At 40.0% G+C, this 26366-nt stretch overlaps 1 protein-coding gene across 2 annotated transcripts; it reads left to right on the forward strand.

The window, feature by feature from the left end:
• Positions 1-1243: 1243 nt before the first annotated feature.
• podxl (podocalyxin-like) lies at positions 1244-25431 on the forward strand. 2 transcript variants are annotated; one of them, XM_073480574.1, is made up of 8 exons: positions 1244-1697; positions 17708-18490; positions 18657-19024; positions 19168-19191; positions 20749-20881; positions 20990-21039; positions 21128-21247; positions 22567-25431. In XM_073480574.1, the coding sequence occupies exons 1-8, from the start codon at positions 1655-1657 to the stop codon at positions 22759-22761; spliced, it is 1716 nt and encodes a 571-aa protein (XP_073336675.1). In that variant the 5' UTR covers positions 1244-1654; the 3' UTR covers positions 22762-25431. The 2 variants fall into 2 exon arrangements, with proteins under 2 accessions (XP_073336675.1, XP_073336676.1); XM_073480575.1 differs by having other exon boundaries at positions 20990-21033.
• Positions 25432-26366: the final 935 nt, after the last annotated feature.

Here is a 26366-nt window from a genome sequence, read left to right on the forward strand (position 1 = left end):
TAATCAAGAGTGTTTTTATTCAGATCGGCAATTATATCTTATATCCTCCCATCCCTACTATGATGTTATGGATTTATGGCTGCAGCAGCTGTACTGTGACAACTCCTCACTGCTCCTGATAACCAGGCGGCTGCAGATTCCGTGTGGGCCTGCTGATAACATTAGCTGAGAAAACATCAATAAGCCACACAGGATTTAAACCTGCAGTGCTTCTATCACATATATCAGTTGTGTTGATATACACCACAGGATAGTGATGTTAAGTTTGCAAACAATCCGATTCTTTTCAATGGCTGTTTGGTACGAATGAAGAAAACAGAGTATTACTTGGTGAGAGACGTTCTTTTAATAGATGTGCCCATATATTTCTAAATCCACTCGCTTTTTCATTTAATTGTACAACCCTGTGTTGCACGGCGACAAATACATGAATCCTGAACCTTAATGTGAACAGTGAGAACATTACGTGTTGCATGAATTGCATTTTAGGCCAGGCAATTTAACTTACATAACACATTTCATCGAAAGAGCAGATGGATATGGTATCTGTTGCTAACTGTTGCAATGTTTACAATGTCAAACATTGCATTGCTGCCTAACCTAGTCCATACATGCCAAATGAAATTATTATGGTGGGATGCCTAAGTTTGAAACTGATCCAAATCTTACCCTAACTGTATCCTGTGATTATGTTGCAGACTAACCCCCACCCCCTTAGAAAGAAAAAAGAGTTAACAGCTCTTGGAAAGGAACAGAGCCATAAGCTCTGGCTCACTTTAAAGAGACGTAATTCCCATCGTTACTGAGCAACATGAGGGAGATAAGTCCCCCTTTCTGCTACAGGTGCTAGGTCTAAAGCTCTGCAGGCGCTCAACAGCCACATGTTACACTTCTGCCTGTATTTGTGTGACAATGTTTGGAGGACGTTAACATGAAGACAGCTGACTCTGGGACTGGGAACAGACCTTTCCTTTGGTCAAACAACATCAGTACTGATGTGACTTCACCCCGCGTCCTTGAGCAATGGACCATTTTAGGAAAGAATCAAAACCAGGGGAACACATTGTCTCACAGCTTCCTTTGTTATTCAAAATGTCCAGCAGAGAGTCCAGAGCTCTGGGATTGGACCAGACTGGGTCTGCCCTTGGTTCCTCATGATAAGGGAGGCAGGGACAGTTCGGGGGGAATGGGCAGTGCTCCTGGTCTGCCAAACTGGCTGCTAACAGCTGAACATACTGAGGACTGACTGAGCACAATACAGCACCAAGCTACTGTGTGTGTGTGTGTGTGTGAGAGAGAGAGAGAGCGAGAGAGAGAGAGAGCGAGAGAGAGAGAGCAACAACAGTACCGCCAAGGAGACGCAGAAATACTCTCCCCCCCAAATCCCAAACTCTGCAGAGAGAGGAGAGAAAGAAGCAGCAGAGACAAACAAAAGCATTCTTGGCTTTCAGTTTAAAAGAAGAAGAAGAAAAAAGTGAACAATAGGCTGGGCGAGATCATTTACTTGAGATACAAATTCAAGGAGAAAGGCGTGACAGGACTCAGGACTCAGGACTCATCATCCCTAAAACGGCTCCAGATCCAAAGTGAGGATTGTAGAACAGCACTGCATGAAGGATACATACATCTGGGAGAAGAAACGAGCTGAAACAGGATGAGAGCGACTCTGAGGATCACGTGGCTGCTGCTGTCTCTCAGTGAGTAGAGTTTAATTCAAAGTGCATGTACACCTGTGACGGTTCTCACAGTGCGTCAGGCTGCTTTTTATTCTGCTGGAACGCGCCGTTCCCCCTGGTTTTTGTGGGCTTTAGCATGCCTCTAAAATACACAATACACAAGGATGTATGGTTGTCTTTGGGGAGTGAAATCTTGAACAGCAGCATCAGGGCTTAACTGATGCTTTCAAGACAGAAATCAAGACAATGTGAGCGTCGGCTGTGTGATGCAGCAACAGGTGCAAGCAGAATTCCCTTAGAATAATTGGACTTTTTAAAAATCACAGATGGAAAAAGTTTTCAAATCTTTAACTGAGTGAAAGTAGAAATACCTTTATGTTAAAATACTTAATTATGAGTAAAGTTATGTATTTAAAATGTTGTTTTAATAGGAATGTATTAAAGCAGTGTGAGGCTGCTTCTTAAACTACCAAAAGTACTCATTAGGCAGTTGTGGAGGGAGTATTAAGATCTTTTATTCAGTAAAATGACTAATAAAGCAATGTATAAATACTCCGTTACATGTCATTGCCCTTCATTCAAAATCCTACTTAGTAATAAAAGTACACAAGTAATACATGTAAAGTAATGAAATTAATTAAAGATATTCTATTTTGGCTTTAATACAGCACGCAGTCTGCAAAGTAACTAGTAACTTAAGTTATCAAAGTGCAATATAATATAATGTAGTTGAGTGGAAGCATAAAGTAACAGAAAATGGAATACAAGTAGGCTTAAAACTGGACTCCAGTACAGTACTTGAGTAAATGTAATTCTTTACATTCCATCACTGAGCAGAAGTGTGAAGGAGCGTATGAAATATAAGAAGCTCAAAATGATGCTCTAGTACAGAAGGCTCCTTGAGTAAATGTCACTGTGAAACTGAGTGGAAGGTGTTTGTACATGTAAGCAGCATTTTCATGTTGTAGCAGGTGGAGATGTTGGGTAGTTTAATCCAGCGGTCACTGGTTCCCATTCTTTTGGGGTTGTGGGCTGTTGGCAAGAGCTGCAGGCTGTTTGACCTCAGACAGTATCATCTGAAGAGTTTTTAGAGCTCTGGAGAAATGAACGTATGAAGCATTCGACAAGAAAAAAGGTGAAATACGTTAAGAAAACAGAAACATTAAAGTTTGTGTGATAGAAATACCTTTTTTCTTCTCTTCATCATAATATGTTTTGTATTTACAATCAGCAGAGTATCAAGCTGTAAAATACATGCAGTGGTAAAGAACAAATACCTCAAACCTAGAGCTCGACCGATACTCGATTTTTAGGGTTGATATGATCATTAGAGAAGAAAACATGATGATATCAATACATCGGCTGATATATTTACCATGATTATCACACTTGTGACAAAGATATGTAATTGGGGCAGGATATTTTACAGTTTAGAACAAACTATAAATATTACATGAAACAGTTGGCATGTAAAAGATACAAAGAACGTTTGTACATTTCATATAGAATATAAGCTGTTTATTGCAAAAAAAGATTTTTAGATTTTTTATTACATTTGTGGACTAATTCAGGCTGTAAGAAGCAATAATAACACGAAAAAGCATCTGTGGATGCTGCCTGAGGAACAGCGCCAAACTTGAGACGTGCTTCAACCAGGACTGCCAGTCCAAGCCTCTTTGTCTTCCTCTTGTTTCTTAGTGCCTTCATTTGTGCACAAACTGAGGAGAGCAGAATCCTCTGCATTGATGAGCTCAACTACTTTTTTCTCTGAGTTACTGTTGACCTGTTTGAGAAGCTTACACTCTTGCTGCTGCTGCGTGGACTGTATGAAGTCTGTATGAAACATCTGCGCCTCCACCCCCACAACCCCACAGTGAAGGTCCCCAATTCTCCCTTTTCTCCACACACACACACACACACACACACACACACACACACACACAGAGTCCTCCAATAGCTGTGTGTGAGGACAGAAGGAGCCTGAATAATGAAGTGACCCTGACCTCCCTCCCAGGCAGAGAGGCGAGGAAAGTGTTTTTCTTTAATTATGCACCTGCTGCTCTCTCACCACTGCAGTAGGTGGATTCAGAGGGGAGGCTTTTATTTTTTTTGAGCGTGTGAAAAAAAATGTGTGACACAGCCCCAAAACTCAGCCTGATGGCTGTCAGCACTTTTTCTAAAAATAAAAGCCTGACACGTTTGTGTGTGTGTGTGTGTGTGAACGTGCATCTGTGTTTGTGTGTCTAATGCCCTGTTATCACAAGAAGGGTGGAAAGTCTCAACATGAATTCAATATAGTAACATAAGTAGCACTTAAGTGAGTCATTCTGATTCCTTTTAATTAATCATACTTGATAACTTCAGTCTACAGTTTGGTGCCGTGGCTAAAAAACATCGATTTCAGGCTTTTCAAATCTCCTCTCTGTCATAGCGTGGTATATAACAGACCTTTCTGATAGCAAAAGAGGTGATGCTGAAGGGGTAACGACAGTGTCAAACTCTGAAGTGTCGGGCCACTGACCAGGCTGCTGTATTTGATGCATTGAGCAGCTTTTACTCACTTTTGGGGTCAAGAAAGGTGGATAAAGTGAGCGGTTTAAAGATATGATATGTAACATTTCTGCATCAAAATATCTAAAAGCAACCCAACCTTTTTTACATCCACAAGTTGACTCAAGGTAACGGTGCGTTTCAAGTGGGTGCCTGTGGATATAACTTCCTGGAGAGAGCCAGAGAGAGAGGAAGGAAGTCAGAGAATGTGACTAAATGTAAAACTTATAAACATGACCTCATATGTAAATTTCTCTATGAGTCACTTAAGATAGATTTTTTCATCAGCAATGGTGGCTGTTTAACGATGACAACAACAATCTCCATAATCCTACGCTACTTATGTCTTTTGTAACCCCAGTGGCAGAAATTACATACTGTGTTTGGGGTGTTGCAATATTGCGATATGCACTATACTGTGATATTTCATCTTGATATTGTGTGATAAAATTGTATGAATTATTATTCAGTGAAGATTTAGGGTCTGTGCATCTTTTGTTAATGAGTTCATCAGGTCACCTTTTCACTAGTAATTCAGTGCAATTGTTCTTTTTGTGTGCTTTTTTTTTTAAAGTTGTGGTTATAGACTCTATCTCCACCTCACTACACTCGTATTTTGAGGGTATTTTTGCCAAAAAGGAGACAAAACACACGGTAAACAAAGTTAAATAGATCTGGAGACAAAATCACAACTATGTTAGGCCAAGATAATCATAAAGTGAAAGTCTGATATCATGACGACATATACTGTGCTTTAAATTTTTGAAAAAGCCAGACACAAAGTTCTTACACCTAAACAAACTAAATAAACAAACCATATTAAGTTGAAAATGCTGAATCATTTGCCCATACTTGTGGTGGTTGGGTGCATTCTTCTATTCTTCATAAAGACCACTGCCTATTTTGGATGTCATTTAACTTTTTCCAACTCAAGCTCTTTTCTCCATTATGCTGCTAGCATTGAAAGATGCTGGGTGAAGTGACATAATAGTGATGTGTAACTTGCAAGTGACGCTGAGTTCAGAAAAGACTGAAAAAAACGTAGTCCAGATGCTCAAATTAAAGATTGACAGTGTTTAGCTAACGTAAATCATCAAATGCTTGAAGATAATTTCAGTATTTAAGTAAATCGTATGATTCCTGGACTATAGGAAGAAGGCATCATCATCAGTTATCAGTCCTCTCCAGAACTTCCTAACCCCTGTGGAGAACATCTGTCTCGTGCGTTTGTGGGTTCATGACTTGTCCGTTTCCTAAGATAAGAGGCGGTCAGAGACTCCTGGTCCGTCCGGACACCAGCAGCCCGGGGAGACGCTGCTTGCTTGGCACACTCGTGTGTTGTCTGCACTGGCTGGCGTACATGGGAGAGAACGGAGAACAATAGATGGGAAAAATCTTTATCAACATCCCAGTTCCCAAGGAGGGTGTGGCGGCAGGAGACGGCCTTGAGCCACCCTCTCCCACTCAGCCACAGGGAGGCTTTTCATCCAGCTGAATGAGAATCAGGCAGAAAAGATGTGGAGGAGAGCTGTTTGAACCACGGACAGATTTTCTCATCATTTGAAGAGATTGTTTTCAGCTTTAGGAATAAAGAACTATAGTGAAGATATTTTTGCAATTTAATTAAAAAAACATTTTGAAAGTACACCGTCAATTTTTAGAGTAGTTTTTTTTAAATACCCAGTCAGCCATTGGTTTCATACCATAAATGTATCAATTAGCTGAGACGTCAGTGTAAAACATCTCCATTCATACTGTAAGTTATACAAAACGATTTTGAGCATTTGTTTTAAAACTGTCCATAATGAGTCCAACAGTGCAACACATATTTTGCAATACTGTTTTGAAATGTCCATAGTCTTTACAAGGTACAAGGTGATTTATTTATCATTAAACATTACACAGGTTTGCATAACAAAATTAACCTTTGTAAACTCCGTAAAGATATTGTGGTGGAGACGGGTCTGGGCACGACAGACTCTGATTTCACATTGTTTTGAATCCCATTTTGTCCATTTCCTTTTCCTGCGATCAAACACAACCAGGAGCAGCCTTAAACCCAGCTGGATTAGCATGGCTCTTGTGCTGACTCTCTTCCTCCCGGAGTAGGTCCAAATGGCCAGGCTGGATATTGGAAAGACACCGTGGGCCGTGATGGTCTCAAAGTCCGCTGCTCTTAATACAAAACACCCAGTTTCTTCTCCAGGGGTGATGACAGGGCCGTTTAGCATGAGATAGTTAAAGGGGAGAAAGAGGAGAAGAACAGGGATCTTTGCAGCTCCGTGTTAAAACCAGATATAAATTTTATGTTTGTTTGGTAATCTAATTAAAATGAATGCTACTGCTAGCAACAAAACAAGATTGTAATTGGTATAACAGACAAAACCTTTAGTAGTTCAAACAACAAGGCTGAATTTTGTTGAACTACAGGTTTTGTTCAATGTAAACTACAATTTAATTAATTTGGCTTAAGTACAAACATTTTATTTCAATGAAAGGAAAATAAATTAAATGGAAATATTATCATTCATCCACAAACGTACGTGGCGTTCAAATAACACAATCAAGATCGGCTGACTTTACTTGATTTGTTTAGATGGAATATAAGTGGCTGATTAAATTACGTTGATCCAATGAATTATTATTCAGAGTGAGTCCAGATGCTGCAGCTCTTGTTTTTAAAGGCTAGGCATGGCTGGCATGTGGACGCAGGTTTCCTTCAGGGAGGAACCTCTGCTCTCTGTAAAGCCGAACGTTTCATCACTGTCTGATGCTCCAGATAAAGAGCCACTCGCCTTCACCTCTACTGTAACCCCACACTCCCTCCCTTTACCCAGCATGCCACACCGCACAGCCAGGTGTCCATTAATCAGGCCCGCGGCTGGTACCGTCATGGACTTTCACTCTCCTCCTCCTCCGCCTTCTCCTCCTCTCCCTCATCCAAAGCCTCATTCCTTTCCTCCCTTCATCTTTTCCTCCTCACTTTCTCAGCACTCTTTTCATCTGCCTCAACACTTTGTGTGAACTCCCCTCACGTCTCAGGTTTTAGGAAAACAGAAGACGGCCGCTGCTCCATTATCTGAGAGCAAAGTTAATGTGAGTCTGTGCATGTGTGTGACATGATACATGCCAACACTCTGAGCCTCTACTAATCGTCTTGATAGATTGGCTCTCCCAAAGTGCAAAATGTTTTTCACTTACCTTTTATGCTATCTAGCTGTGCAGATAGTTTATAGTTTTGCCTATATCTTTTCAGTTATACTCCAGGTTTTTCCTCCCATTGAGTTTTCTGCTTTTACTTGTTCAGAAAATAATGTTCTGGCTATAATTTCACTGATATATAGCCGATAATATAAATTTCCCAATAGCAGATTTTTTTTTTTTTATTGTGCATTACTAATAATGACTTAAACTATCATTAAACATGATTAACAAATATATAAACCATTTGCTAAATCATGTACTGTTCATGATATTTTATTTAATACATTGTATGAATATGCCTGTGTATCTCTAAATGATCACACTAAGTAAGAAGCATGTCATACCACATTTCAGTGGACTTGACTGGAGGCCCAGTTCATTTAAAGGGTAACACTACCAATTGTACACATTAAAGTGTGTTAACAGGTCTTGGGGAATACTACGGCATATGTGAAAACAGTAGCATGAAGCCTTTTGTGGCTCCAGAGGGAGCTGCATGTGATCTGATAAACTGCCTCCAGTGATGTCACTCAGGGGCTTAATTGCAATGTGGGTAATTTAATAGGTGTGAAATGAGTAAAGGCAATGTCTCTGGTTGTGTTTTATGGATTTTGATCAATGTTTTTAAACTGTCTGAGTGCAATGCTAGACCACTGGACTGCTTTTCAAATCGTCCATTACCCACAATGCAACTTAGCCACTGAGTGACATTTTATGCAGCTTCCTCTGGAGCCACATAAGGCTTTATACTACCTTTTTTCCCTTTTGCATTAGTACTTGCAAAAACTAGTAAACACAGCTTAATGTGTAAAATAGTTTACTTCTGCCACAGGACAGAGATAAACTATTGTGTACTGTAAAATGCATTATACAAGGTTGCAGTGATCATAGTCAAAAACAGGCAATTTGAAATGTTAATTTTTACTCTTGTTAATGTGTGATATGACAAAAAAAACAAAAAAAAACACACACATTTTCAATAATGAAGTGCAGGTTCCTATGATCTACTGTTTATATCTAATTGGGATGATTAATGTCCTAAATCTGACCACAGATAAATTCCAACAACTAAAATTTCCAGATATCCTGTGTGTGTGTTTGTGTGCATATGCGTGTGTGTGTGTGTGTTTGTGTGTGTGTTGGGGGGTGATGGAGCACTAACATTGAACTTTTACCATTAGCGCACCCCACAGCTCGTTTAAACACACATACCAGCCTGGTTTCCAAGGACAGGGAGTGTGTTGTTTGTGAATAATGTGTGCAAGGGTGCGAGTGTTTTTCTTTGTGTGTGTGTGTGTGTGTGTGTTTGTGTGTATGTGTGTGGTCAGTCATTTCCATGTGGCCGTTAGATTTACTGTGTCTCAGACCCCTCTTCACTTTCTCTCCTCTCACCCCCCTCCCTCTCTCCTCCCTTTCACTTGTCTCGCTTTTATTCCCGCCGAGTGTTTTTACATTCACAGCTCCTCACCTCCCTCCATTGGAGCACACAATGTAAAGCAAAGACCCCTCCCTTCCCTTCCTCACTCCCACACCCACACCCACCAGCTCCCTCCGTCTCACAGAGATGAATTACCTCTCTTAATGGGACAAGGATGGGGGCAGCTGAGCCCTAAAAGGCCCCGGCTGCAGCAGGGGTCTGCAGTGAGGCAGTAGTCCATGCTTGCATGGCCGCACGTGGGGCCAGAGGGGCCTTTGTGTGGGCTGTCACCAAGCTAACAGGGCAGCTTTGTACTGCCACCGCTCTGGAGCGACAGCTACATTTATTTATTTACTCTAGTCCGTTTGGCACGCATAGTGCATGTTCACGCTCAGACGCACATCAATCCAGGGTTACAGTCAGTGCCTGGCAAGCTGGATGGATAACTGGCTGCATAGCTGGCATGCACACACACACTCAGACACAGTTGTGTATCCATCACTTCAGAGGCACTACATGGACTAGGATTACATGGAGACTTACCCTAACCAGAACCCTGACCCTCAACCTAAACCTAAACCTTCAAGGAACTTTCCTTTTTTTGTTGATTCTGGCGACCCCCTTGGACAGAAGATGACGGGTGAAACAAAGTAAACTTTGTTTTAGTGCCGTACCACCAGACTACAGAGCACCTCTTTCCTTAGACTCTGAGACTAATCCTCAGCACTCTGCCATAAACAATAGTTTTCATTTTTATGAAGTCAGAATCTGCCCCAGTGATCAACATTAAGAACAACTATAATGATCATATAGAATATCTTTTTATATATAGAAATAGCAAGTCTTCTCAATGACGGTCTTGTTTGATTATGTAGGTCATCTAGAGGCATCAGTATTAAATTGAGACAGTTTCATAACCAGTTAAAAGTTCCTTGTAGTACATTTAACCACCAAAGTTAAAGTCTTCACCCTGAAATTGAATGTTTTACATTATGGGATTTGTGTTTTGTCCCCAGAAGTAAGTCCAGTCCCAACACTGTCTGTGACTGTGTAAAAAGATTTATGTCTCCACAATCAGTAATAAACACCCACACACATCCACATAATGCAAATCTAAAACAAAAAGCCCTCAATAAATACTGCCATTGTGTTGCTTACATTCAATTTCTGACATAGTCCCAAACGGTGTGGCTTTTGTACTGGATTGCATTATATTGTCTGGTGTTCCTATTAATTTATCCACCTCCTGAAGATATTTTTAGTGCACCTATTTGGAGTTTTATGGCAAAAAACACACTCATGTCTGTACCTTTGTTTTGAAGCTAGAGCCAGTTGGTGAGGACAGATTTTCTACTGATATGGGTAACTGTTTACATAACTGGGCAGTTACAAATAGTTTTAGGTGGGTTGTGATAATTTCACCTACACTTTTACACTTTTTTTTTTGCATGTTTCCAGCAATGAACAGTTAGGCTATATTCTGATTATAATGCATTCAGTAGACATGGTTCAACATGCAGTGACTGATAACTGATGACTGTCAAAATGTCATTTCAGGATATTAGAAGTTAAACTTGAAACTTTATTTCCTATTCAAATTATTACTCTGTCTTAGCTCTCTGACAAAATGCTTTTAAAATCTTACACACGTGCATGACTGTTTCCCTATGTTAAACATGCAAACAGAAGTGGAAATAAAACTAGTTTGTAGTTTCATGGGCAGTGATGTGCTGTAATGGTTTCTTCACAGTCATGTGACTTACTGTCACGGATAAAAAGTTGTGTGCTAAGAAATAGTTTGTTACAAAACTCCTCCCAAAAACACAAATAGTCATTTCTACATGGTTTGTCAATGAATTACTCAGTGAGCTTTACAGGTTCTGGTATACTCCATACTTAATTCACAGACATGTCAGTGGTATCGATCTTCTCATCTAATTCTCTACTCCTATAATGTCACATCATACTGTGATATCTTAGATTATTTGGGGTTGTTCCCTTTCTGTTTCAATATGATAGTATCATGCACAAAGCCAGCTCCATATAATGGGTTTCCTCAACCCCGTCCCAACACCTTCGAGCCGGACCCACCCAACATCAGTTGAACCTCACTAATGCTCTTGGGGCTGAATTTGACCAAATGATACCAACAGACAGAGAGCAATAAAAATGTCTCCTCTGTCCTTCTCTCCCTACACCCTTACACTCTCCATGTTTAAGTGTGTGTGGGGCCTTGTTCAGGGGGGCATTTATTTACAGCATGGTAGTCAGGAAGCAAAGACAATTCAGCCAGACTCCACCCTCTGGCTACACTGTCATTCTCCTTAATGTGTGCTCACACTGAACAGGATGGGGTTGACGCCTGCGGGAACCAAACAGTGGGACCTCCTGAAGGGAGTGTAGGCAGACAGAGAGCACCCTCTGACCTCCTCTGGACCTCCACTTAGTCTCAGTGAATACAGGCTAAACACTGTCACGCTCCACAGGTTCACTATGGGAGCAGCTTCAAAGGTAGATCAGGTCACTAGGGACAGACTTTTGGCACAAATAGTATTTCCCTCTCAAGAAATCAGTAAAGCCTACTTCTTTATAACTAAACCGTTCAAACTTTATTAATTTTATTATTTTTATCAATGATTTCATCAGTCTGGTATCTTTTTAATCACCTTATTTTGGTTTTATTTCGGATACTATTTCAGCCCACTCAAATCAAGCATAATGTAAAAAGAAGGCAATAAAAGCATTCATTGTTATATATGTCATCAATATATTTTGATAATCAGATGATAACACTTTATATTAAGGTCCTTGTAGTGGTAGTTAATAGGTTATAAGTCCCTTATAAGATGCCATTTAAAATTAATAAGACATTACAATAATTAGTGTTAATAATGGCATAATAAACTTGTTTACTGTTGATCATAAGACATTTATTAGCACTAATAAGACACAGCTCATCGACTGCTTTGGAACATTTATTAAAGCCTTCTGTGTTTCCTATATTGCTTATAACAGCAATACAAACAAATGGATTAAATTAAACCAACTTACCTTTTATTTTTTTCATGGTTTATTAAGATTAATCATTTATTCTCCATTATCTGTCCGTTAACTATACACGTATTAACAGCTAATTATGTTTTTGCAGCTAACGGATCTAAAGTGAGAACGATGCCTTATTCAGGATATGAAATTCTATTCTATACTATATACGTGACTAACACTTATGTAGTCTTATTGATGTTAACACGCATCTTAGAAGGACTTATAAAGGACTTATTACTATTACTTATTACTTTTTAAGAGGTTATAGACTATGTAAGTCATTAAGGCTTAAATAGTCTGTCTTATAAGTGCTTATAAGGGTCTTATTACTTATTTACTAACGCTTATTACGAGGACCTTAATATATAGCATTAGCAGACACAGAGCAACATTAGCATTCATCTGAAATCATGTTTGTGACCACCTGATGAACATTAGTCCAATATTCAGTCTCCTTTTAGCTCTGGTTTGGTCTCCACCAACTCCTAAGAAAAACGACTATTTAACTGCCAAACATTAGGCTGTGTTCACCAGCTAGTCGCCAAAACAGCTGTATTTGTAAACAAGGCTGATGACAGAGGTGAGATTATAACAAAACAGAAAAGTTGTTCAGACAAAAATGACAGACGCCCCCATAGATCACGCTTACCTTTTGACATTATAGGGCGATACATGTTCCCTCAGCCTAAAATGCTGTGATTATCTGCTATTTGTCTTGACAATAAGATGTCAGTTTTGTTTCTTTCCGCCTCTGTCTTACATAACAGCAATATTTAAAAATATATATATTTCAAGAAAGATTTAGCATTTGTTGTTATCAACTTGCTGACTGTTGAGTGGTTCTCATGCAAATTCTCTCTTTCACAGGAAATGAGACATTTTAGGTTTCTGTTGACGTTGGGAAAAACTGATAATCTTGCTGAGTTCTTGTCGGATTAATGTTTTTGTTGAACCGTACCACAGCAATCAGTTTCTGACTTAGAAATACTGGTCGTGCCAACATCAACAGTACAACTGGAAATGTTTTTGCCAACACTTAGCCATCAGACAAAAACAGAAGCACCACCTATATACGCTCAAAGTTCGTCAACACGATATCTAAGGAAATGATGTCTCACCAATGGTGTTCGATTGACAGGTGACCTTATGGCACTTCACAGCATTTCACGAGGTTGTTCATGTTCATTCTTTTGCACCAGTTTCCTCCCGAATATATATGTTATGTATTAGGAACACTGCTGCGTGTAAGCAAGGAATATGATTAAATTGACGTTGAAAGGCTTGATTAGCGTCGGTCAAATCCTGGGACAAACGTTAATGTCACATAATGACTCAAATAATGTATACACAACCCCAAGTGAGAAGAATGAAATCAAAAAAGTCTGCGTAGTTAAGGTGCAGTATAATACAAAATTAGAATAACACATGCCCAAATCAGCAGAGCTGTTTCCTGTTACGAAGTGAGCCAAAAAGTTGAAAGAAGAGCCAGGGAAAGGACAGAAAGTCAGTTCTCACACACTCTCACACTCACGCTGTCTGACCCTCATACCTTCCAGTGGAGCAGGTCACACCCTGAGACAAACAGTATGACCATAGGGCACTGTTACAGTGTCTACACTCTGCTGTACAGAAGACAGTCTGCTGGCAGGAATGAGCTCCATACAGTCTGACTGATGGAGGTGATGGGCAGGCTGACATGAGTTTTGTTTTTTTTGGTGCCTTCGCGTTCATGTTAGAGAGGTCATAAAGTTGTAGAATAGGTTGAAATAAAAAAGTTCCACTGTGCTCACTTGCTTTATTAATGTTGTCTTTTGTTTGGTGATTGATAGGTAGCATGCAGTGGGTCAGGGCTTGGCAATATATTGATATTTTATCATCATCATGTTGTCTGTAAGTGGTTTTAAAGGAAGGAAGAAAGGATTACAGTGAAGTCATGTAGGTCGTTTAAACTTAACAGACTGTTCTACTTGTTTTAATACTTGCCATTATCCACTTAGTCAGTATATCCACATTACTGATGATTATTTTAAAAAATCTCAATGTGTTAATATTTTGTCAAAGTACAAACAGTCATCCCAACAGTATTGTCATTATATCAATACAGAGGTATTTGGTCAAAAACATTGTGATATTAGTTTTGGTCACCCAGTCGTAGCATTTATAAAGTGCTGCTGTATATACAATATACACATCATAGCCTAAAAATACTGCAGCATTATTTAAAGGCCATATCGCCCAGCACTACAGTGGGTTTATCAGAGCCTTAATGTTCAAAACTGCTTCTGCCGGAAGGAGGTTGTTGAGAACAATCAGAATTAACCAAAACATTAAAGCTGCAGTCGATGAAAAGAAATCAATTAGCGAATGCTGAACTCACAAGGATCAGGCAAAAAGAAACAAACATGACAATATGCTACTATGGTGATATGCGCAGTAATGGTAACAAAGAATGGAATCAAATATTAAACAAAATTGTGTCCTATTACAACTATTGTGTCCTATTACAACTATTACAGGAAGTCTCCTTAAGTAAACAAACTAGGACAATATGGTTTATGTTGTGTTGAATTGATAGAGAGGCCAGGCAAGTAGATTTGACGGACTACACTTAGTGTTGATGTGTGTGTGTATGTGTGTGAGGAATGTGTGGGTGAGGTAAAAACAGCCTTGGTACTGATAGCAGCGGGATCAGCGGGTGCTGTCGCCCGCTAAGAAACAGATGCAACATTGACAGCTCAGGTCAGCGGAGGTCACGCTGAACAAGACTACACACCTGGGGGAGGGAGAGCAAGAGAGACAGCAGGGTGGAAGATGGAAAAGACAGATTGAGTTTGAAGACATCTTGCTCGTTTCTTGTGTAACAGAAAAATACGATCACTGGAACAACTTGCTGTGTCAATCGGATGCCGTCATTCATCATCTTTGGAAAAATATACTGAACCCCCGCCTATCAGCTAAATTCCACATAGATGATGTAATGTTGGAAAAGTTTCCAGTTCCATAAATCTACCAGTATCAATGTACTTTAAACAGCTTTTTTCAGATGTGAGATCCTGGATGCATTTCTGATACATGTAGTTGCAGAAAACACCCCAGCATCCAAGCAGCTGTAGTTCACCTTTCCCAAACTCCAATTTGTTTCTTAGCAGGTTGAACACAGCAGGTTCAGGGTCTCTACATGTTATTCTGAGGGAAAAGCCCTCGTGAAGCAGATGTTATATGCTGTCGAACAGCCTCAGAGCAGCACGCAGCACATGTACTGCAGAGAGAGCACTCAGCTCAATCAAAGCACTCCAGAACTTTGACAGTCTTCCTCTCTTAGTAACAGTGTTTATGGCAGCAGGCTAAAGGCTGATAAGTGATGTGTCTGTGCTCTACAGAGACAGGACAGGCTCGGCTCTACCAGCCTCCACTTGACCAGAACAGACTCTTATCTGCTAGCCTCTGACACCATCCTGATGCTGTTTTCAAATGCCATGGGAAGGATGGTTAGAGAAAGTCATGAAAAGATCCTAAATGGTCCGTTTTGCAAGAAACTTTTTTTATGTTGTCCAATATCTGAGCAAAAAAAAAAAATTACTTTCAACCGTGCTGAGTGGATGAACCTTTGATGCTTTTTTTCCCCCAGAGATTTGTTTAATACAGATAAAAAAAAACAGCAAGTTGGGGTTATCAATTCATTTCTAGTGGATATTCTAGATTTTGAAATCTAAAATAACAGTGTGGCTTACAAAATGACTGGTCATAAGGTAACATATATGTGATTTGCACTAAATAAGCTCCAGTATGTTAAAACATCATCACGGTGCTCTGAGAAAATATTACATAATGTACATGTCATGCAGAAGGGCTACGTGTAAGTGTCACCACACACGTATGCTGAAAATCCAGTGACTGTGTCTGGATGTGGGCGGAGGTCAGAAAGTGCTGGGGTGGGGGCGTAGCTAGGACCATTGTTTTCTGGCCGCGGAGTCTGGCAAGGATTGTTCTCTGGGCACTCCAAACAGTCCGTGGCCGCTGGGTGTGGTGCTTCCAAGTTTATTGTGTGCAGCATCCTGTCCTGCTCACTATAAATAGAGGAACAGAAGAAGATGGAGCGCTGTGGCTGAGGCTTACAGCTGTCCGACCCACAGGAACTCCAGGAGCAGAGGTCAATGTAGCTCAGACTTCAGAGAGCTCCATTCGCCTCAACTTTGAATAAGACCGTTATTTTAAATTCAAACGGCATTATTTTTATATTGACAATAATCGAGATGACTATGTGTGATATGAAAAGTGGTCTTTGTAATGAGCGACCCACACAGACTTATCTCCCAACTCTGCAGCTCACTCTACGAAGCATTGTAGCGTCCTCTCACTGCTCTCATCAACCTCATTTCCAGCAGCAGCAGGAGAAAGCAAAAAAGCTCTAATAAACCCACCTGATACTACCTGCCCAGCACTGAACAGCAGAAAGACAAAGTTAACAAGTAGCTGGTTAACATAATGGAGCATTTAACAGCTGAATAAGCAGACATTTTCTCAAAAGTTGATGTAAACCAAAAACAGAGCTAATAAACATCTATCAGGTGGCCAGAAACACAGACGCTTTGAATGCTAATGCTGCCTGTCTTCTGGATGTGTAAAAAGACGCGTGCTAACATATTCATATCAACTTAATAAGGTGATCATGTCAGTGTTGTGTTTTCAGCTTGTTGTGCTGCCCCCAAGTGGCAAAGAAAAGTCATTTAAAGGAGCATTTCACCAAAAAAAATAAATGCAGCCATTATCTACCCCACATGGAAAACCGGGTGCAGTCTGTAAAACATTTCTGTAGCTTCACAGCCAAACAGCGCTGTAGCATTATTCTCAACAACTGACCTTTTTTTAAAACATAAAAAAAAACATAAAAAGAAAAAATGCTTCCTAGAGATCCCAAATTGATCTGAAAAGATGTTATTTACAACCTTTTAAAAGCTGAAAGCTTCACTATAGCTGCTAAACTAAAATCATTAGCATGCACCCCGTCTGAGGTCAATCAATCAATCATCGATCAGCCAATATTTATTTGTATGGCACCAATTCACAATAAAAGTCATGACTCTTTCTAAATTGAGCAGGTCTAGACCATACTCCTTGATTAATGTATAATACAGAGCCCCAACATTTCCCCCATGAGCAAGCACTTGGCGACAGTGGTGAGAAAAACCTGCCTTTTAACAGGCAGAAACCTCGGAACAGAACCGGACTCAATGGTGGGCAGTCATCTGTCTCGACCGGTTGGGTTGAGAGAGAGGGAGGAAGGGAGAGAGAGATGGAGAGGGAGAGGGAGAGGAAGGGCGCTGAGGGAGGGAGGGCGAGAGGGGGGAGAAGCATTGGGAGAGACGGGAGAAGGGGGATACAGCAGCCACAGCAGTAATAACAGCTTTACTAATTGAGAGATGAATATTAAAAATCCTAAAAGTATCATAATAATAATAATAATTATAATAATAATAGAAGTATAGAAGTGGGTGCACAAGCTTGACTGTACGTTGAGGGTGTGAACAACATATTTTTAAAATCAATTTGGTATCTCTGAGCTTGCTGTATGGAGCCATCTTGTGTTTTTTCAGCTGTTTTTTTTACGTTACAAGTCCCCATCTACTTCAATTGTTTAGCAGAATGCTACAATACTGTTCGACATCAGGGAAGATAATGACTAAATTAAAACATTTGGGTGAACTGTTCCTTTAATGCAGGTTTAGGTAAATCTTTGCCACTGGTGGGTTTGTTTTCATGCTACTTATTTAGCAGCATGATGTATGTAATAATCAAGTGTTTTTTCCCTCCTTAGGCTTCCTATTTCACCGCGCCTGTTCAAATGATGTGAATCAGACAGATACAACTCCTGTAACTCCTGGGTCAAATATTGCGCCAGCTGGGGGTAATGCATCCGAGACTCAGCTGACTACTGACAGTAAGCCTGTGCCAACTCTTTTAACCAAAGCACCAACAACTGGTGACGATGGTAAGAACAGTTCAACTATACAAGCACCAACAACTGGTGACGATGGTAAGAACAGTTCAACTATACAAGCACCAACAACTGGTGACGATGGTAAGAACAGTTCAACTATACAAGCACCAACAACTGGTGATGATGGTAAGAACAGTTCAACTATACAAGCACCAGCAACCGCAAAACCAATTGCTGCGGTCACCATAACTCAAATCTCAGTGGTTGCTGCATCCAAGTCCACAGATAAGGCAGTCGGCAGTCAAACACAAGCAAACAATGTCACAGAAAAACCAGCAACAACTCCCATTGTCAACTCTGATCGTGCCCCTGCTGAAAAGAATGATTCCAGTCCTATAGCTGCTACCCCTAGCAAAAACGAGACCGTGACCCCAGCTGCAACATCAAACAGCAACGGCAGTTCAGTGGTAGCTGCCAGTCCTGCTACTGTACAGACACCTGAAACCTCTGGATCCAGTATCACATCTGGGAATGAAACGACTGCTGTTTTGCTAGGAAATACTACCAAGATGCCAGACACCTCCACAGATGCCCCTTCATTGGGGAAACCGTCCGCGGATGATACCACTTCTAAGACGAGCCAGCACGACAGCAAAGGAGGCAAGTTCCCCTGTGAATCTCCTCTATATTAACATGAAAATAATATACCTGATGGGGGACTTAATGATTGAGGGCTCATTTCAAACTTTGTCAAATAAAAACAAAAACAACCCCAAATGTTCTGGGGACAATATGTTCACTGTTGTCATATTATTTATGTTCCAAGGTAACGAGAAAGTAACTGCGACAGCCACAAGCTCTAAACAGAATTCATCAAGTCTCCCGGATTCAGCTGGGAACCCAGGAATCACCAGCACCCCCTCCAACCTGACCAAGAATGGACCTCCTGTAACAGATCCCTTAGGTGCCAAAGCTGAAACCACATCCCTTCAAACCACCTCCACCCCTGCCAAAGCTACCATCACCCCCACCCCCACCAAAGCTACCACCACCGCCACAACCACAGCTACCACCACCCCCACAGCCACAGCCACAGCTGCCACCAACCCCACAGCCACGGCTACTACCACCACCACCACCACAGCCACAACCACCACCACAGCCACAACAGCTGCTCAGCCAAAGACATTTGTGGTAAGACATAATGTAGTGAAGCAGATAGTTTGCTTGCCTGTACTTTACATTAACATGCAACACAAATGAATGTCACACTTTTACAGACTCAGTGGTCACTGATGCTTTTTTGACTGACATTTATTTCCTGATTTTGTCTGCAGTATTCCCTGAACAAAGGACATCCGGTAAGATTTTACTTTATTTTGAGATTTGTATATTTAAATCTGTCCTGGCATCAGACTGTTTCTATTCACATAAACAACACATGTGATAATAAACACAGTTCATGCACTGACTCCCATCAAGCCTCTGCTATTGTCCTGTCAATGGGAGGCAGGACCACACCCTTTCTACTCCTTTCTTCACTGGCATTTACTCTCAAAGGTCCCTTTAGTTAAAAAAATGTTGAATAATTATGCAACATCCTGCAGGAAGAACAAGAATAAGACATGTTTTTGTTTAAATACTGTACCATCATGTCCTCTAAGGGTTTCTATGGCTTTGACACGAGTCAGTACATGCCAATGCCTGCAGTGACTTTTACTGAACTTCTGCTTCAATGTGAATTTGTTCACCTTAAGGAACAGTTCACCAACAAGTGAAAGTCATTATCTACTCACCCCCATGGCGATGTAAAGTCAGGTGAAGTTTGGTAGTCCACATTTCACAGCAAAACAGCATTGCAGCGTTCTCCTAAACAACTGAAAAATCATGAAATGGCTCCATACAGCTCCACTGGCATGATCCAAATCTCTGGAAGCAGAAGCTTAAAAAACGGGTGTAACAAATGTCTCCTCAAGTCAGTTTGGGTTCTCTGGGCTGATCTTTTTCATGTTTTTTCTTTTATGTTTTTTAACAGTTTAAAACAAGTCCCCATCTACTTCAGCTGTTCAGGAGAAGGCTTGCTGGCTTGTTTTAATGTACTAGACTGCTGCATGGTAGATTTCATAGATGAGTAAAATGTGACGATATCTGACCGGAATAACAAAAAATAATAACGAAAACTGCAAAGACCCAGATTGTAAAGAAATTACTTTTCCTCTAAATTATTTTCCAGTTGACCACCTAAGATTTAGCTGATGATAAATGATTTACATCTGTCCAAAAAGAAAATATTAAAGTACTGTTCATAACTTTTATCAATGTTGGTATAGTTTGGGTGCAAAATCTTAATATTTAAACCAGTCAAGGAAATGTTTTTGTTGAGACTGTAATAGAGTCAAAGAGCAAAATCTTCAAAAATGACAACTGTAAAAAAAAAAAAAAAAAACGGAAAAGAATAAGAAAAATAAACAGAACCACTTCCCACCCCTGGAGGGGCTCTGGGTGGATCTCTGAGCCGTTTCCAGCAACAGACAGGACACAGCGAAGCACACTATGAAAAAATAGGATTTCCAGTCACTGGGTGGAAAAAGTGTCTTATGGGAACCCTTCCTGCCTTTCACTAGTTTCCTACGTTCCCACACCTCTTCCATACACTCACCCTCTCTCTCTCCAACTGCCTACGCAGCTGTGCTGTTCCATAACACACCGAAAATAATCCACACATCACAGCACAGGAAGATATGACCTCAACGTTCACCTCTGACCTTCCTGTCCAAACTCTGACAGTATAGTATGGTAAAAGGCTTGTCGACGGCTCATCAGCTCATGGATTATTTATAGAAAAGTAGAAATACGATGTTAGATTGATTGATTTATTATCTATATAGATGTTTACAGATGTGTTATTTCACCTTTAGAATGAGGAGGAGAAAGAACTGGTGGAGTTGTGCAGACGGCTGATGGTCAATTTGAAAGATGGAAACTGCAGCCTGGCTTGGAAGCACAGCAATGGCACCATAAAGTTTGACCGTGTGGAGATAAATGGAATGGGTAAAGCACCATCCTCCCTTTATAGAAGCCTGATTTGTCAAAAATTAAAGTTAAACAGAATTTTCTATAAACCATCTGCAAACAAATGATTTGAAATGTATCTTACAGTGAAAACCGACTTGGCTTCCCAGTATTATGAAGAAATCACCAAGGTAAAGGTAAATGCATGGATGCTTTTATCAGTACACGTAAGCACCTGCAGGGTTAGTGGTTCAAACTAATTATTTTGTTGTTTTCTACTTAAAGAAACCGTCAGATAACAAAACCCTGATAGCCATCCTGGCCTCCTGCGGAGCTCTACTGATCATGATCGTCATCCTCGCTGTTTGTGCCTCCCACCACCGCAAGCCGTACAATGAGAACCAGGTAGGTGGAAAGTTTTCCCACTCGGACACGATAAAGGGTCCCACAGGGGCTGATCCTTGAGGTACCAAAGTGTTTTCTGTCAGGTAACCCCTTATTTTTACTTTTGGCCTGTGGGGACAGCAAGCGTTCCCCTGTACCATCAACGGTTGGTTCCTATATGATTGATATTTTTATCCATACTAATGTAGCATTATGAGCAAAGTCATTAAATACCCCAAGCTAGTAAACAGGGTAGCACTTGAGCATTACACTGCAGCCCTGCTACACACATACCTCAACAGACTTCTCCACTGGTTAGTAGATTTATGCAGAAAAATAAATAGTGTCAAAATGTCACATTTGATTACATTTACAGCAAAAACATTGTACTGTAGGTAAAAAGTGCGGAGAAAGGACAAAAAGCTCAGCTGTCCTGTTCCTCCATATTAACTCCCATAAAAACATTCTCACAACACTGGTAGGAGTATAAAAATGGAAATACAACACCAGAAATGACCACCTTCACCCCCCAAAATTAAGTCTTTACTTAATCCACATAGGATTTGACATGAATGTACAATGTCCTGTTCATAGCCTAACATGCACAATAATATCAAACAGTTGTAATATTTCTCTTGTTCATTAAGATCATTCTAATCAATCAAGGTTGACTTAAATCTATGTGGCCTTGCTGCCTTGACATACTGGGACATACCGTATCAACAAACACCACACTCAGAAAGTCTATGGGAATATGTAATGTAACTCACAGTTCATCATAAATCATAACAGTTTAAATTAACATTAGACAAAACTGAACTGTGATGATAAAAATGTCAATGTAAATGTGTTAACTGTTTTGCCGTTTGCAGTGTTGCATAACTTCAAATCAAACGTGAAGTGTGAAGCGCTCTTAAAATAAAGACTTCACTTTCTATAAAGTCTACTGTACATCTCAGGAAATATTAATACTTGAATGGTGAGCTCATCCTACATTAGTAAAGGGAAACTTGACATCCCCTCTATCAGACGTAACAGCCGTCCTCTCCTTAACTGACATGACCTTGGTATACAGTTCAGAACAGTGGTCTGAGTCTCCTCCTGTTTCCTGTTTTAACAAGAATTACTTCACATAACACAATAAAGAAATGTTTCATTGGCATTTAATCTTAAACAAATCATGTTTTCACTACAAAAAGCACCTTGCCAAACATGTGTTTGTATTATGTCTTTTGTTTCTTTGGAGAGAACTCTCGTGGGGTTACATACTAAGCTTTTAAAAAAGGAAAATAGATGAAAATGAACTGTTTTGAGAGATTTTGTCCTTTTAATCTCTACAGCAACACCTGACAGAGGAGCTGCACACGGTGGAGAATGGTTACCATGACAACCCCACACTGGAGGTGATGGAGGTGCAGCCGGAGATGCAGGAGAAGAAGATGGTGCTGAACGGAGAGTTCAACGACAGCTGGATCGTCCCCATCGACAACCTGTTGAAGGAGGACATGCCTGACGAGGAGGACACTCACCTGTAGAGACGACCAGGGACAGAGAAGAAGAAGACAGCGATGGGACCTGGCCCTCACCAAAACAAAGAAAAGCATCCACACTTCTTGCTCCATGCCAGCCCTGCTCCCCCACCTTAAACTCCTGACCTTAGGATTCTGAGCCAGAGAAGACTTCCCCACAAAGAAATACATCCTATAGAACAAACAAGCTCCCTTTCTACTGTACGTTGGTATGAAAAAGTCAGAAGGAAAAAATGAGACGTTGGGGGTGAATGACACAGGAGAATGAAATTGTACGCGGTGGCCTTGGAAACGTGTTTAAAGTCCACTTAATCAATCACTGTTGTGCCTATACAGCTTTTTATATATACATATTTGATAAGTGTGACTTCCTACAGAGCACAATTAGAAATTTCTCACTCTAAAAACTCAGAAAGTGCCCCAAATCCCAAGAGGATTGTGCCTTTTCTCTGATTTGTACACAAGCACCTGTAAATAGACTATTGTAATGTTATTTTCTGTAAACGAGAAAAGAGCCGGGTGATGATGTTCACTGATCACTTTGCTATGGAGGCCTGATAGGAAGAAGATCAGAGAGGTAACAGCAACGTCAGCTGCCTCGGCAGTTCTAGAGTTACTTACTTAGATAGATGACCTCAGGATACTTCAGTGCATCCTGGTGATTTTCCACGAGTGCCTTTTGGCGATGAGGGAGCTGCCAGTAAGTACTGCAACTGAGCATTAATCCTGTTCATAAAAGAAGGGAATGTCCACAAAGACCCTGCTTGAGGCAGATCGGACTATAGTAATAAGACAAATGAAGGGTTTTAATCTGTAATGCTCATATTGACTCAAGGTTGTATGGAAAGCCCGAGGGGACATATAACAAGTATATTTTTTATAGCGTTTTAATTTTGCCTCTTGATATGTGACCTTGGCTTCACGTTGTTTTCATGTGATTTTACAGCAGTCAAGGGAAAAGCTCCAGCAAGATCTTATCATTTGAAAAAAAGTCTACCTGTCCCCTTTGGCTTTTCATACTTGGAGGCTCAAGCTCAGTATTCTTAAAAGAAAAATCAACTGATCGCATATTTTAGTGAGCTTTTCTATCTTAAATTCAAAAAATAAAGTCACGTTATTTAAAATGCCTCATTTTGATCAGTTTACTTCATCTTACATGTCATTTTTTAGTGCTTTCCATTATTTCTATCGGTTATAAAAACATTGTTCTCAGAAAAGTCATTACTAATATCTGGGAACACAATAACATGACTAAGATGTAGTCTGATGAGGCAAGACATACAAGCAGTCAGGCAACAGTTTTGCCAGATGATCTCAGCCTCTTTATTTTGTGGTGAAACTGAATGGCATCCATCCTATTTGCCTCCAATAATCCCTGATTGCAAAGGAAAACTCAATGGAGTCCATTTCAGACCGAGACCCATCCTCTAATCAAATTTTGTGGAAATCGTTCAGTAGTTTTTGTGTAATTCTGCTGAGAAACCAACAAATAAACAAACGGATGAAAAGCTAACCCCTTGGCGGAAGTAAGTCACTGGGAGATGTGTCCTTGTTGTGGTCAAATTCATCTCACTCTCAGCAAGTCACCTAATGAACTGTCTTTAAGGGACATACTCAAGGGAATCTTGGGAAAAGAATAAAAACTTAATGGTTCATTATCCTGTAATTACCACTTGCCACCACCTCGACTGTGTGCAAAAAGTCACATAGTCTCATATCTTTAACTGTGATGGACCTTGACAACAGAGAGTTTGCCTTTGTTGTCCGTATTAGTTTGGCTGAGCTGTCTGGTTGCACTGTTGGACTGGACAATGTCATTATTATTATTATTATTATTATTATTATTATTATTATTATTATTATTAGAGTGATGACAAAAACACTAAAATAATACAGCTTGTAATAACATGGAGTCATCCTGAACTATTTTCTGATTCTATTTGTCTTATTGGATGTTACAATCATGTATTTTTATGGGTCAAGCTGCAAAACAAGTTGATATTTTCCAGTTTTTCAGGACCATGATGTGTATACTTCTTATACTTTTATTTTGACAACTGCATCGAGTGACTGTCCTTTGAAAAAAAAAAAAAGCACAAAAATTCACCACAATTAAATTTTGGTAATAATACTGGACAGATGCTGACTTTGGCTTTTAAAGCTGATATTGCTGAAGATGGATTTGTCATTAAGTAACTTGGTGCACCTCTGAAGTAAAACACTGTAAATAGTTGTTGTTTTTGTCACTGTTGCTGGAGGGGTGGAGTCATCTAACATTTAAAGATGTCTTGACTTGATATTTAAACCCTCCCAGCAGAACCTGAGCACGTTTTTTGTTTCCCAGTTTGGATTTTGTTCAGTTTAATATTTTACTCCCCTTTAAACCAATTAAGAAGATAATATATATTTACCTATATACAAGTGAAACCACCACCTTGGGCACTCCAATCCAACTTTTGTTTCTTTTTTGTTTATTGTTTGTGTCTATAATTTCACTTTTATTATAGCTGTGCCATTTTCACCAAAGTTCGTTACCAGTATTTTATGTATTTATGGTTTGTTTGCTGCTGAGGGCAAAAAACAGGGGTCTGACACACTGGAAGCTGTAAATTGTCAACCGTCTTGGCGGTCATGTTGTTGTACCTGTTCAAATAAAGGAAGCCTTTTTCCACTTTGCTTCTGTAGTTTGCCCATGTTCTGTTCAGCTGCCTGTAATGTATATAAATGGCCACTAGGGGGCAGAAACACCACAAAGAGAGGAGTTAGGAAAACCTCAACAAAATACAATCTTTATTCATTATATACATTACATACAATGCAATACTACAAGGCTTTCTACACATTCACTGTATCCACAGAGTAGTGCTCACTGATCTGAGAGTACCAGCCTTTAAACTCGAGTCCCACCCAGGGGTCGAGAGAAGGGCAAGATGGAAAGAAAAAAAAAGAGAAAATGAAAAAATAACATTTCATCCAGCAAACATTGTCACATGGAGGATGTTTACCCTAAAAAAACAAATGAAAAGTAATATTTGGCATTGTGTATTCTTTTTCTTTACAAAGGTGCTTTCAATTAGTCTTTAAAACACAGTTTTCTTCTGGCACAAAACAAAAATAGATGCTACAGCAAGCATGATGAGCCCTTAATGTTGTCAAATATCATAAATAATCCCCCGCAAAGCATCGTCATTACCTAAGATAGTTTCATTCTTTTTTGCTCTGGTGTCTTTTTTAAAAAAAAACACTGATCTGTTTAGTTTTAGTCAGTATCAGGGCAGCAGAATTCTGGGCAAAATAAACATGAACAGACACATAACACACACGCCATGATCTGCCTCCAACAAACCAACATTAGCGTGCAAAATGACCAAATACTCGAGATATGATCAGCAACATCTCTCTCAAGTAAATTGTTACAGGTTTGACTTTCCTTAATTGATTAATTTAGAGAATGAAATGTCTCTTAACTTGAATTCGGAGTGATTGAAACGGGCAGATTACAGAAAAGCCAGCAAGGTTATTTACAGTGATGATAGGTACAGTAGCAGAGCACCTATGATCACAGTAAACCACATCCTGAGGAGGTCCACATCCTTTCGAGATCAGACATT

Source organism: Pagrus major, chromosome 14, assembly GCF_040436345.1.
Source record: "Pagrus major chromosome 14, Pma_NU_1.0".
Lineage (NCBI taxonomy): Eukaryota > Metazoa > Chordata > Actinopteri > Spariformes > Sparidae > Pagrus > Pagrus major.

Excerpts from the sequence above, each read along its gene's own strand:
- podxl (XM_073480574.1), top strand. The coding sequence starts at position 1,655 with ATGAGAGCGACTCTGAGGATCACGTGGCTGCTGCTGTCTCTCA. Across the intron at positions 19,192-20,748 it reads CCCTGAACAAAGGACATCCG|AATGAGGAGGAGAAAGAACT; the intron begins GTAAGATTTTAC and ends TTTCACCTTTAG. Across the intron at positions 21,040-21,127 it reads AAGAAATCACCAAGGTAAAG|AAACCGTCAGATAACAAAAC; the intron begins GTAAATGCATGG and ends TTCTACTTAAAG.